At 46.9% G+C, this 12,610-nt stretch overlaps 2 protein-coding genes across 9 annotated transcripts in view; one reads left to right on the top strand and one right to left on the bottom strand.

Moving 5' to 3' along the window:
* The window catches only part of RECQL5 (RecQ like helicase 5), a 38,016-nt gene extending 34,393 nt beyond the window's left edge, over positions 1–3,623 (bottom strand). For 4 of the 7 annotated variants that reach the window (XM_039715834.1, XM_039715839.1, XM_039715840.1 and 1 more), the window contains exons 1-3: positions 3,369–3,504; positions 2,922–3,043; positions 1,701–1,822 (exon numbers count right to left, since the gene is read on the bottom strand). In XM_039715834.1, the coding sequence (XP_039571768.1) occupies positions 1,701–1,822; positions 2,922–3,042 (243 nt within the window). In that variant the 5' untranslated portion in view covers position 3,043; positions 3,369–3,504. Of the gene's footprint in view, positions 1–1,700; positions 1,823–2,921; positions 3,044–3,322; positions 3,343–3,368 lie in introns of those variants that run through there. The other 3 variants (XM_039715835.1, XM_039715837.1, XM_039715838.1) reach the window with 3 other exon arrangements.
* A 53-nt stretch (positions 3,624–3,676) lies between these two features.
* The window catches only part of LOC120505398 (SAP30 binding protein), a 29,180-nt gene continuing 20,246 nt past the window's right edge, over positions 3,677–12,610 (top strand). Inside the window, exons 1-3 of one of the 2 annotated variants that reach the window (XM_039715842.1) lie at positions 3,677–3,837; positions 3,996–4,105; positions 6,809–6,856. In XM_039715842.1, the coding sequence (XP_039571776.1) occupies positions 3,723–3,837; positions 3,996–4,105; positions 6,809–6,856 (273 nt within the window). In that variant the 5' untranslated portion in view covers positions 3,677–3,722. The remainder of the gene's footprint in view (positions 3,838–3,995; positions 4,106–6,808; positions 6,857–12,610) is intronic. The other variant, XM_039715843.1, reaches the window with a different exon arrangement.

The following is a 12,610-nucleotide window of genomic DNA, read 5'->3' as shown; positions in this document are numbered from 1 at the left end:
AAATACAAAATAGAAATTAAAATCAAATGGGAATAAAGAAAGTCAACAGCATCAAGAAAGTTTAGTAGGGAGACCCAGGTGAGGCCCCCGCTTCCACCTCCAGGATCAAATCCCAGGTCAACACACACCTACAGCCCTGTTATTCACAATTTCAATTCTAGATGCCTTTTCCTTCACCTGTGAGCTCCATCCAGCTCTTACATTCAACTGCATTTTTATGCATCCATTCACTTTAAAACAGTCTTTTTGCTGCTGGGGAATACCAGCAGGGATCTATGCAGAGCAACTCATCACAAGCACAGTGACCTGAACACATCTCAGTATTTACACCACAGAGTTGTCACAGATGGAAAATGAACACTCCCACCCTGCAAGAACAGGGAGCAGCTCACTCTTAAATAACTGAACGATGTCCTAACACAACTGAGACAGGACAAAGTGCAAGGATCATGCAAATCACCACTGCAGCAGAACCAGAAGCATGGATGAGAGTTGTGTCATGAAAACCAAGAAGATGGCATCACATCCAGATCAACACTGGCCATACAAATTTACTTCCCTGTCCCCTGCTCACTTGCACTTGACTAGCACCTGACATTTCAGGATAGGAAGAGTCCTGAAAAGCAGGTATCTCATAATTTTACTCAATATCTGACTTCAGTAATTGATTTAATGTCTGTTTCTGTTTTCTGTTCACAGTCACCCTTCAGCCTTCCCTATAATGAACTGCACAGGCTGAACTCTTGAAGTTTGGTTACACTGAAATACATCATGATCATTCCAGGCACAGCAACCCCTTCTCAGGGCTGGATGAGAAGACTCTGGGGGTTTACTTCAGCTCTTTCCTCTAAGACTCATCAAGCCCATCTCAATCTATTTGTAACTCTCTTATCAGTATCTTAACCTCCATTTCACTAATATTGGCCATGCTGGAGTTTCATCAGTAATCAGGAACAAATTCACTCTTTATAGTATCTTTCTGAGAAGTATCACCAAGCCTGCTGTTGTTTTTAACATGTATTACAGTGAGACTGTAAAGAAGTTAAAATAATTCCACAAATAACAAATCCCAAACCAGCAGCCTGCAGCAGCAGATGTCACACAGTGCTAATGGCCTGCACAAGTCTAAGCAATGCTACAGCTGCTCTTACAGGAAATTGTTTTTCCCAACAGGTGATGAAACAGTAGAAAAGGCAAAACAGAGGAAAAAAAGTCTCACAGATGAAAGAGCTCATGGAGCAGCTCTACTAAACCAGCTTTTTCCCATCACAGATTGACTGCAACAAAAAGACATTTTGATGCAGAATGAATTGTGCCTTCAAAGGCAACTTCATCACTCCTGGAGTTATTACTTTATAGGTAAAGTGGCAGGTTTTTTTCTGGTTAAAGATCCATCTTTTGGTGCATTTGAGTTACTCTGCTTTACTGCTAATGTCTGGAGAAAATGGAGAAAGGCTCAGTTATAAAAACCACCAGGTTGTTATTATTAAAGGCAAAACCATCCTTTTAGAGAAATGCAAAGTATCATACTCTGCTGTCCTCACCTATCCCAGGGTAAGGAAAGCACACTGAGACATGAAGAGAATCCAGAGGCAGGTCAGCAGCAGAGATTGTGGGCAGAAAGACAAGAGGGCAGCTGCTGTGCCTCCAGAGGCTCCCCTTCCCTGGCTGCTGTTCCCCAGCTGACAGGAGACAGTTACCTGAATCAGTGCAATCAGAGGTGAAATGACAATGGTGATGCCCACTGCCAGAACTGCAGGAAGCTGGTAGCACAAGGATTTCCCTGCCCCTGTGGGCATGCACACAAAGACATCCTTCTCTCCTGCAAAAACAACAGAAGAAAGCTCAAGGCCTCTGAGTGGTGGTGAATTCCTGGGGCTCAGGCAGGAGGAATGGGCAGAAACAGCACCTGTGTGCATGTACCAGGTGGCACAGCAACAAAACCCTTCAGTTTAGGTTCTAAAAGCACAGCAACACTTTGCATGCCAGCAGTGGTTTCCTTCAAAGAACCTCAGATTGCTTTGTAAACATTGAGAGGCAGCTGTACAAAACTACCAGAAGATACACAGAAACCCAGATAAAGAGAAGATATTCATGCTGAATCTCCTCCAGAAAAGCTGCTTTCACTCATTTTACAGACCTCCACTTACCACATTACCAGCCCCACGACAGAACTTCACCACATCCTCTTAAAGCTTATCCCAGAAAGGCCCCCCACATGAAACAGGAGCTGGAAATCTCAACCAAACTGCTAACATCCTGCAGAGTGACTGTTCCTGCACTAACCAAGATCCAGCTCAAGCCAGGAAGGTGCCAGTGACACCAGGTTAACACCTTGCACACAGAATCCCACTTCTGACAGGTCTGCTGCCAACAGTGAGTGGTGACAGATGGAAACTGAACTGGGCACTGTTGTGATTCACACTGAGAGAGCTGCTGGGGGAGCTGGCAGCTTGTTTGTGTGAGCTGCCTGTTGGGGTGTGTGTCAACATCAGCACAAAAATGTTTCTGATAAGGGCCCCACGATTCTGAGGATCCAAGCTATGCCAAGAAATCAAGCCCTCTACTGGTACTGTCTTTAACACAAGGACAGTTTTACTCTGAAAATGCCCAAATGTTAACAGCTCTGATGTCATCTGACCACAAACACCCTGGCAGGCATGAGGAGACAACTAGAAAAGACACCAACAATGCTGCACTTTCCCCATTTCCACGGCTGATACAAGGATGGTGTTACAAAACAAAGGAAAGGATGCAGAGCTCATGTGCAGCACGTGCTCCTGGGCCACCAAAACCGTGCCAGAGCAGAGGAGGGCGTGGAGGGCTGGGCGCTGCTGCTCAGTCCGGCTCACAGCAGCAGCTCCTGCGGTGCCAGCCCCGCGGGAGGGACACGGACACGCCTCTCCCGTGCCCAGCCTCACCTCTCGCCACAGCCATGGTCGCACTTTCCTGCAGGGAAGTCTTGAAGGACTCGAAGCCGAAGACTTTCTGCAGCGTTTTCCGCACCCTGCCCTCCAGGCCCGGCGGAGCCTTCCCGCTCATCCTGCGGGCGACAGGAGCCTGAGCAAGCCCCGGGCGCTGCCACCCCCTCCGCCCGAGGCCTGCCCCCACCTCGGCCACCCGCACGGCCTCCCCCGGGGCTTCCCTGCCACGCTGCCCCTCCTGCCGGGTCTCTCAGGGATGCTTCTCCAGACGCCCTCACTGGGGAGGGCCACACTGTGTTTATTCTGGGTCAGCCCCCACCATGGGGCACGGCACAGGGGGCTCAGTGCCCGCCGTGGAGGGGGTGGGAGGGCAGGTGGCAGCCCTCCTTCTCACCCACCCCGCTCCTTTCCTCCCTCGCCAGGGCCCTGTGTCCCCGCTCCCACCTCCGCCCCGGCCCGTTCCGTTCCGTTCCGTTCCGTTCCCACCCTCCGCGCTCGCCCCAGACCCGGCCGGCGCTGTCGCGGCGCCACAAAATGACGTCGCAAGCTTCACTTAAAGGGCCACCCCGCGCACTTTTCACCCCCTCTCCTCCCCCGGGACGCTGCGCTCCGCCTGGCTGGGGGTTTTGCCCTCCGGCCGTGAGTTCCCCGAGCAGTTTCTGCCCCGGGCCGTGAGGGCGGGATTGCCCCGCTGCGCCGGGAGCCCGCTGAGGGCGGAAGAAGGGCGGCGTTGCCATGGTGACAGCGCAGCGCGCGTCATCCCCGCGCGCCGGAAGTGCGCCGCGGCCGAGGCGGAAGATGGCGGCGGCGAAGCGCAGCGTTCTCTCCTCGCTGGCGGTTTACGCCGAGGACTCGGACCCGGAGTCGGACAGCGAGGCCGGCACGGCGGGGAGCGACGGGGGAGCGCCCACGGGTGAGGGCGGGCAGGGAGCCGGGGCACGCGGCGGGCTGGAGCGCCGGGGCTCCGCCGCGCGGCCCGCGCCGGCCTGGCGCTTTCCCCTGTGTGGAGGAAAGCCCCGCGCGCTGCCGCCTCCCCTTCCCTCACCGTTTTCCCCTTCTCTTGCTCCTTAGGAGAGAAAGGAGGCCTGGTGTCGGTTGGGTACGGAGAAGATGACTTTACCCGCCTGGATGGGGACGAGGAAGGGTACGAAGAGGAGGACGATGAGAACAGCAGGCAGTCAGTAAGTACCGCCCTGGCCCCTCACACAGGCCCTAGAGACTTTTCTCTTTCCAATAAAAACCCCAGCTGGTGGAACCCGGAATATCTGAGTCCTGGTGTGGGTTTCAGCCCTTTCCACCTCCTCCTTTCCACTTTGTTTCCAAGTAGAAAGCATTTGCCCTGAAGCCCATCAGCAGCTTGGCACAGCTCGTGTTGCTCGTTACTGTGTTGGTGTCGTTGGACTCTTTTATGGGAAAAAGGCTGTTACAGCCACTCCAAATAAAAGCTATTCTTTAAACCTAGTTGACCTGTAAGAACCTGGTAAGAGGACCACACTGTCAGCTGGTGGATTAAAAAGAATAAACTTCTGTGCTGTCTTAAATTGTTCTTTTGTGTGTAGCTCAATGCACTCCCTGCATCAAGTCACCTTGATGCAGCAGTGTCCTGTGTACATGTGGGTGGCTTTTGTCTGTCACAGGAGCATGGCACGTGTCTGATATCCCCTGAATTCTGAGATAGCAGCACTGTGGGGGTCTGGGGGAGTGAAACAATAAGTTTGGAGAGGAAAAGAGAAAGTTCTCATCTCCTTTCTTTATTGTCACCCTTTTTCTTATCTTCTCCCTGTTCCAGTTCTTTCTTCTACCACATAGCCAAAAACCCAGGGCTACTCCCATAACTTTTCCTCACTGAAATCTGCTCTGTAGGTGTTGGATCAGTCTCTCAGGAGACTTTTTTCTGCCATTTGTCTGCCCAAGAAGCAGCCAATAAATCCCTCAGTCTCTTGTTCCTGTTTTAAGTTCTGTTCTGTTGCCCCTGGTGTCTCCCTTAGCAAAGCAGTGAACCTTTTACTGCTCCAGTGATTCTTCTTTTTATATCCAGCACTTCTAGACTCTGCTTCAGTGAGGTCTGGGAAGCCCTGTGAGTGATGCAGGAGCTTGCCAAGGTCAGCTGTGTTTAGTTAGTATTGCAAAGGCTTGCAGATGGAGTGCCTTTAATGCATGCACAGCTTTTGGTGCAGGTTGCAGCTGTCCATCTTCAGGACAATCACTCTGCTCTCAGCCAGTGGATCTTGCTGAGGTTTGTGGTTACAATGCAGTTTGCACAAGTTGCTTCCCATTTTTTTTCCCCATTAAATATTCTCTGAGCAGACTTGAAACCTTCCTTGGCATTGCTTGTGCTGGTAGCTCCTGGGGCTTATGAGTTGTTTTTAGAAACAGGGTGAGTGCACTCAGGCTGTCCTGTGCTTTGCTCTGTACAACTCAGTGGGTGTTTTAACTACTTTTACAGTGACTGAAAAGCCTCTGTTTTTACTCAAATCCACTTCTCAGTAATGCTGCTTTGTTTGTTGATGTTCTTACTCCCTGCTAGGTCAGAAGTTTTGGAGAGCTGTTTCAGTTACTGTCTGCATCATGGATAATTCACCCCATTATTGCTTTGATGAAATCACTTTTATCTATATAATAGAGACTGTAGAGGGGAGAGCAATCTCATTTGTGGGAAACACCAAGTTAGTTGGTTCTTTGCTAGTTACAAACTCACTGTAATTAACTTTTGACAGTCTGGACTGAATTATTGTCAAGTGTGCATCTTTCAGAAAGGGAAGGAGTTTGTGTCTCAAATCTGCAGAGAGGCATCTTAATTCAGTCAATTAAAACTTCCTGCCATTATGGTGTGGTCAGCTCTAGCCTGCCTTGTCAGAACTGGCTCCTGAGCCAATGCTTTGAGGTGGGCAGTTCCTTGTAAACTCTTCCTTTCAGTTGCACCTCTCATTTCACTTTTTCTTTTTGAAGCTGAAACACCAAGTTCTTGTCTTGGGGCCAACAGTGAAATTTGTGGGAAAGTTTGAAAGAAAAAACATTTTGCTGAGTTATGTGAGCATGAAAAACACTTTCTGCTCCTCAAACTTGTTTTGAACCCAGGGTATGTGTTTATGTCTAGAAAGAGGGGCACTGGAGGATACCCAGTGAGGGGACAGCAGGTGTACTGCCAGTGGGGACCAGCCTGCAGCTTCTGCTCACCTGGTGTGGATTTTCACTGTGTTCAGTATTTTAAACTCTCACAGGGCAGAAGTTACCCCAGTCCTTTGGTTCATTTCTGGTTCATAAAAGAAATGTTTAAAAGATGGAGACTGTCACTGGAGTTTGTCAGTGTTCCCTTGTGTGGAGGTTCACAGCACCTGCGAGCTCTGCACCAGCAAGGAGGCTGTGTCTGCTGGATCCCTGGAACTTGCTGCTAGGCCAGCCCCTCTCCAAGCCTGCATGTTTGGTTTGCTGGCAGGCCAGCTGTGTGTCCTGTGTGTGTTGCTGATGCTTGGGACTATCACAGGTCTTGCAAATGCTGCTTTTTCTGTGGGTACTGCTGAGCAGAGGCTTGGCAGTCACCATCTGCCAGCTGGAGGGGACAGAATTATCAAAGGACAAATGCTTTTTTTTCCCCAGTTCTGCTGCTTCTTGTTGTCTAATTCTGAGCATTCCAGAGCTGCATGAGTTTTGTAGGGACAACTGCTGCTGAGTGATGCTTTGCCTACAAAAAACCCCAAAACAAAACGAACACTTCTTCCCCTGACTGTAGGACTTGTTTTCTGGTTATGAGTGGGTGGGGCAAAACTACTCTCCGTGGAAAGGGTCTTGGACTGCTGCTGGGCTGCTGAATGCCCTTTGCTGTAAGTTCAGTTGCTTGCCAGGCCTGCTCTTTAAGCTTAATCCTGTAAATTCTTGTCTTGTAGGAAGATGACGATTCAGAGACTGAAAAACCTGAGGCTGGTGACCTAAAGGTATTTGAAAGTGTGGTCTGGTGGTGGTGGGGAAGCTCAGTACAAGAGGAGTAAGTTTTAACAGCATGGCTTGGTGTTCATTTGTGATCTGTAGTTAGTTCCACACCTTTTGTAGCTTTAACCTGTGTTTCTGACTTTAGTTCTGGCTCCTGCCAAAGGCAGTTAACAGATCACAGGCTGGGTCACAGTGAAGGTTGGCCTTCATGAATTTGGTCATGTTGTGCATTAGATCTGAAGTTTGCTGACAGCATCTCACCTGTTTTGCAGTGATGTGGCAGGTGCTGCATCCAGTACAGAATTCTGTATGACCAGTGTTAGTTGGAATAATTTCTTCATGTAGAACTTAATGAAAAAATGATCCTGTGCTCTTACAAGCCATGGAAGGTGTCAGAATCAATTCAGTTCTCTCCAGCTCTGTCCTTTTGAATGAAGCATTTTTGTAAAGGTCATAGATAAATTTAAAAAGTGAAATAAGATCCCTAGATGATAGCTATTATCATAAATAGTTGAAAATGTCTTTATCTTGGGAGTTCACCTTGTTTCTGCTGAAGAGCAGGTGTTTAACAGCACACAGGACATGGGTCAGGCTGAAAGCTGGAGGACAAAAGACCAAATCCATTTGAAGCTATAGACAACTGTGTTTAAATTTTTTATGTTAGTTCAGTAGAAGCAATCCTGTTCATCAGGGGTGCTGAGTGATGAACAATTGCAAGGGCATTCATTTTATCCAGCAGCTTCCTCAAGGATGCAGGCAGTCCCTAAACTCTGCTACAAAAACCAGAGGACTGTGCTGCAAAGCAGAATTTTGTAGAGAATTTGATTTACCACAGGGCTTTGATAGGCTAGGATGAAGGCAAATGGATGTGTTTAGCTATTCTATTTGACTTAGTTTTATAGCAGCACCTTCTTCCAGGTCCCACAATATTTGTATGGCTTTCCAGTGATACACAGCTGGAAATCTTGGCAGCTGTACTGCAGCTGGTAAAGTCTCAGTGTGGGAAATGGCTCCCAGGCACTTGGAAATGGAATGCATTTTCTCCTTTCCTTGTTGCAAGAAAGAGTGTGTTTTTGAAAGAAAGGAAAAGGGAATCTCTCACAATATTTCTGTAAAAACTGCTGGATTCAAATACGTTCTATGAAGTAAAAATATGGGATTTCCTTAGAAGATAAATTTGGTGTAAATCAAGTTTTTGAAGTTGTGTAGTAGGGCCCTGTTGGAAGTGTTTCCAGAATACACAGAATGCATTTCTGTCTTCTGTAAAAGGCCTGTAGGACTTCAGGGCAGTGGAGAATAGGTCTGGCAGAGAGAAAAAAAAACAGAATTAGTCTGTAGCTGCTCTTATCTGAGTAATCATACGTGACAGAAATCTCACCACTGAATTGTGTGGGTGCTGCTTTACTATGTCACTGACGTTTCATGTTGGCTTGTTTGAAAAGCCTCCTGCTTTCTGTGGGTTTTGTGTGCTGCTGTCCAGGTGCATTTTGTGCTTCTGAAGAAGAGCCACACGTGGCCACAGAGCAGCATTTCAGCTTCAGTGAGGAAGCAAAGAAATAATGAATGTGTTCAAAATAAAAAGCATTTTGTATCCTGGTAGACTGCAATAGCAACTCTGCAAGAACTGAAAATGTGAATTAAATAAATAAATAAAATAATGGTAAAATGTAATTCCTGCCATCCCAGTGTGGTGTGAAAAGTGAGGATTTGAGTAGGAGGGAGGCAAAGCTGAAATCAGTCTGAAACTCAGCAGTTTCAGGCTTCCATGTTATCCTTAATAGATGTCTTCAAACACAGGTGAAAAAGAGAATTGTGTCCTTTGGCCTTTTGGGTTTTTTTGAGTTTTAAGTGACAGCTGTAGAGCCAGCTGGCACTGGGCAGGGTGGGGCTGTGGAGGCAGCCCAGTGCCCTGCTGGGGTGTGCCTGTGGGGGCACTGGGGCAGCTGCACCAGCCAGGCTGACTGGAAATTCACTGGGATGGGGAGAGATGTGCAAGTATTTGTACTTGGAGCACCTGCAAATGTTTCATTTCTCCTTTTCCCACCAAGTGGCAGTGTTCTCCTCCATCCTCACTGCTTGGAGCTTGTAATGTCTGTGAGAGCTAACAAGTGGTGCAGTTACTGTAAATCCAAAGTACAGCAAAAAAGGAGGCCTTTGATTATAACTTGGTAACACTTTTGGGTAATTTAATTTTGTTTTGAACCTGCAGAGTGCTGTAGCTGTGCCTGCTCAGTTTCATGGAGACATCAGAGACCTGGAAACATGTTTAAATAGATTCATGCTCTTTATATGTGCCTAGGGCTTTTCCAAGGTCTGAATATATGCAGAAAGTAAATAATTTAAAATGCATGAATGAGAAAAAAAAATCAATTCATCAGTCAATTATAGTAATTTCAAGCTCTGAGGGGATATACATACATATATATATATTTGTTTAGGTTTTTTTTTTCTTTTTTTGGCTGGTGTTTTGCTTTTTTGTACATATTGTGAATGAACTACCTAGAACTTATACCTTGAATAATGGAGCCAGGTTGTGTGGCTCCATTATATTCCCTTGCTGCTCATCCTGTGATTTGCCCTCATTGTGCACTTGGATAGTGCCAGAACCAAAACCTTCAGAAGGGTAGTTGTGGGTGGAATCAGAGGAGACAGAAAGTGGGGAATGATGTAAAAATTCTTTGGTCAAGTGATGATGGGGAGAGTGGAATTTGGAGCCTGCCTCAAATAGCCCCACTGGGAAGATATTTATTTTATATTTGTCTCAGGTTTTTCTGTTGATTCCAGGGAATCTGCCCTCCTTGGTTTTGTTGGAGGGGAAGCCAGTACAAAGTGCTGGTTGGCACTGCAGCTTTCCTGTGGGTTATTTTTGTGCCAAGGAGCAAGTCACAATAAGCTTTCCAAGTTCTAACATTGTGATGTCAAACTCCTGCTTGGCGAGATAGAGAAGTTTTTATGCACCTGTTTGCAGGAAAAGGTGTGCCAGGAGGAGAAGGATATTTAAGCCTCATCAGTCACCTGGAAGCTTTCTTCCAGAGAAGACTTCTGGCCCATGGAATTCGTGTTACTGAGCATCTGGGAGTTAGTCAAAAACACTGTGCTTGCAGCAAAAAGCAGAATCCTTCTGTTTAAGCAGTAGATTCAGGTATATTCAGTTGCATCCTGTAACTGTATTTTAAAGTGCTTCAGGCACTCATGGGAAGCTGGAGATTCAAATCTCAGTAGAACTAACTGCTCTTCCAGAAATCAAAGCTGGATGGATGCTCAGGCTCTGGAGCAGGACAGGTTTGTGAATGGCCACAATCCCTTTTACCTGAGCAGTCACAAATTGGAAACAAGCATCTGCCTTAAAAGCACTTTAGAAACAAAACCTTCTGCTTTGAAGGGAGAAGAAACAGGCACCAAAATCTGATGTTTAACAGTGATGTTAAAACAGTGAAGTCCCTAGCCTGGATGAGTTCATTGTGCCCTTTCCTCAGCTGATGGAGCCCTGGCTACAAACTGAAGGAGGTTTGGGCTTGGGTGTGAAATGTGGCCTTGTGCTGGCTGGGAAGGACAGGGTTAACAGGGTGCAGGCTGCTGGGGCTCTGGCCAGCAGCTGGCTCTGGTTACAGCCTTGGTGCAGGAACAAGATACAAGCTTTCAGAGCTCACTAAATGGACCAGCCCTGCTGGAAAATGAAAAATGAACCTTAAAATATTGACCTTGTGCTCCAAGCCTCACCTGGGGGGTTCTGTGCCTCATACTGGAGGGCTGGATGAATAACAGGTTGCAAGTGTTGATCAAGGACAGAGCCCAGCCCTGCAGCTTGGCTCCTGGAGCTTTCCCAGAGGGAAATCATTAACTCTTGAGCCTTGATTGTTGTGTCAGGACCAGCCAGTGTAGGAAAGCAAAGAAATTTGCCACTCCCTTGGCAGGTGAATGCCTGACACATGGTAGCAGTTTTTCAGAACAGGTGGCTACTTGGATGTTTTCCTTTCCTGGTTTTGTTTTTAAGGGTCCCCTCTGCCTCCTCGAGGTGTTGTATGGAGAAGCAGCCAAACTGGGATCTCTCAGAAGGCTGTCAGATTTTCAGAGGAATACTGTGCCTCTAAGCATGTCTAAGTACCTCTTCCTGATAATCATCAGCTCTTTATTATGTTTAGCTTTTATTGATCCAGCATACCTGTAAAGTAATTCTGCTGTGTTATGATGTGTAGGTGTGTACTAATACTTAGAGGCTTTTGACTGTGGTGGTTTTTTTATCTTGCCTACCCATTGACCTGTTTGTTTAAATACCAAAATTATCTTGATTTAAAGTATAAGTGGTAAGTGCTGAGAACCAGTAAATGGGTGTGTGTGCAGTAATGTAATCCCTGAAATTAACTCTTACTTTGATATGGCATATTAATTTTTCTGAATTCAGCATACATTCATCAAGCCAGCTTCTCAAAAAATGCTTGAACCTACTCATTAACTTTCATCTCGGGTGTAATTATTTTGCTCCAAAGAAGGGGAAAAGTATGTTTGGGAAAAGTTCTATCCTTAAGTTAATATCCTTGCATTATGCATGGCTGTGAGCATACCTCTGTAAACACTTTCAGAGCATGAACTGTGCAGTTCCCAGGGTCGGGGTCAAGGTTAGAATCCAGTGGTTTATTTCCTCACTCATTGCTTTGCCTGGAAGCACAGCCTGAAGGTGCCAGTGATAAGCACTGCAGCCTCAGATTCTTTTTCTGTGTTTTAGCTTCCTTTTAATACAATTGTGTAAAATGCTGTCTGTGCTTCCAGCTCTGTGTGTTTTTCCTTGTTTTAGGTTTGACAGATGTTTTTTCAGGGCTCTATAGAGAGAACCAGAGAGTTTTGAAGAGAGTTTAGAGGGGAGTAGAGGTAACTCAGCTGCAAATGCTGTCTCTGCACTGCTACAGTGAGTGCTCAGATATGAAACCAGCTGATACCTGCTTCCCATTTTATCTGGGTGAACCTTGATTATTGCCAGAGAATATCACAGGCAGTCAAAGCTGTTCTGCATGCAGGAAGCAAAACAACATTTGGCATCTGGGATTATTTTGCCCCTTGCCACACGTACTCCTGTCTCCATCTCTGAGAGGGAGACAGATCACAGCCTCGTGGGGCTCTGAAGCTGGAACACCTCCTGGAGAGCTCCTGGCTTCCATCCAGCTCTGGAGCTGTTTGGAAGATGAGACATGTCCCTGGACATGCTGGTTCCTTCCTCCCCGCCGGGCATACATGTTGCAGCAGACTCTTCACTCCCTGCAGTACTGAATACCAGGGATTATTGACACAGGTGTGGCATGCCTTCTTCCAAAGAAGAGCCAGGCTTGTTCTGTTTGTCTTTAAACTTGAAGAAAAGTCCTTTCTGGAGCTGCTTCCCCTTGCATATTTCACCTGATAAAGGTCTGAGTTCTTCAAGTCCAGCTCTGTAGCTGCAATTATTTCTGGCTGCTGTTCTCAAATAGGCTGTTCTGAGTGTGCAGGTCTGTGCATGTCACAGTGAGAGGCTGAGCAGTCAGCACAGATGGAGCATTGCCTCAAATACCAGCAAATAGCTGAAAATAGCTCCTTCCAGCTGCCTTGTTCTGGGCACAGAAGGAGCAAAATCTGGATAAACTCCGTGGGATCTATTCATGAAGGAGTGAATGTCTCGCTGAGGATATTTGCTATTTCACCTTGCTTCTACTCCAAACCATGAAGAATTTTTAGTACTATGTGCTAGGGGAGAAAGCTTGTGCAAGAAGTTAATTTTGTCAGTTCTCCTGAGC

This window comes from Passer montanus, unplaced genomic scaffold, assembly GCF_014805655.1.
Source record: "Passer montanus isolate IOZ18808 unplaced genomic scaffold, ASM1480565v1 scaffold35, whole genome shotgun sequence".
NCBI classification, from domain to species: Eukaryota; Metazoa; Chordata; class Aves; order Passeriformes; family Passeridae; genus Passer; species Passer montanus.
This window is presented reverse-complemented; position numbering and strand designations above follow the sequence as displayed.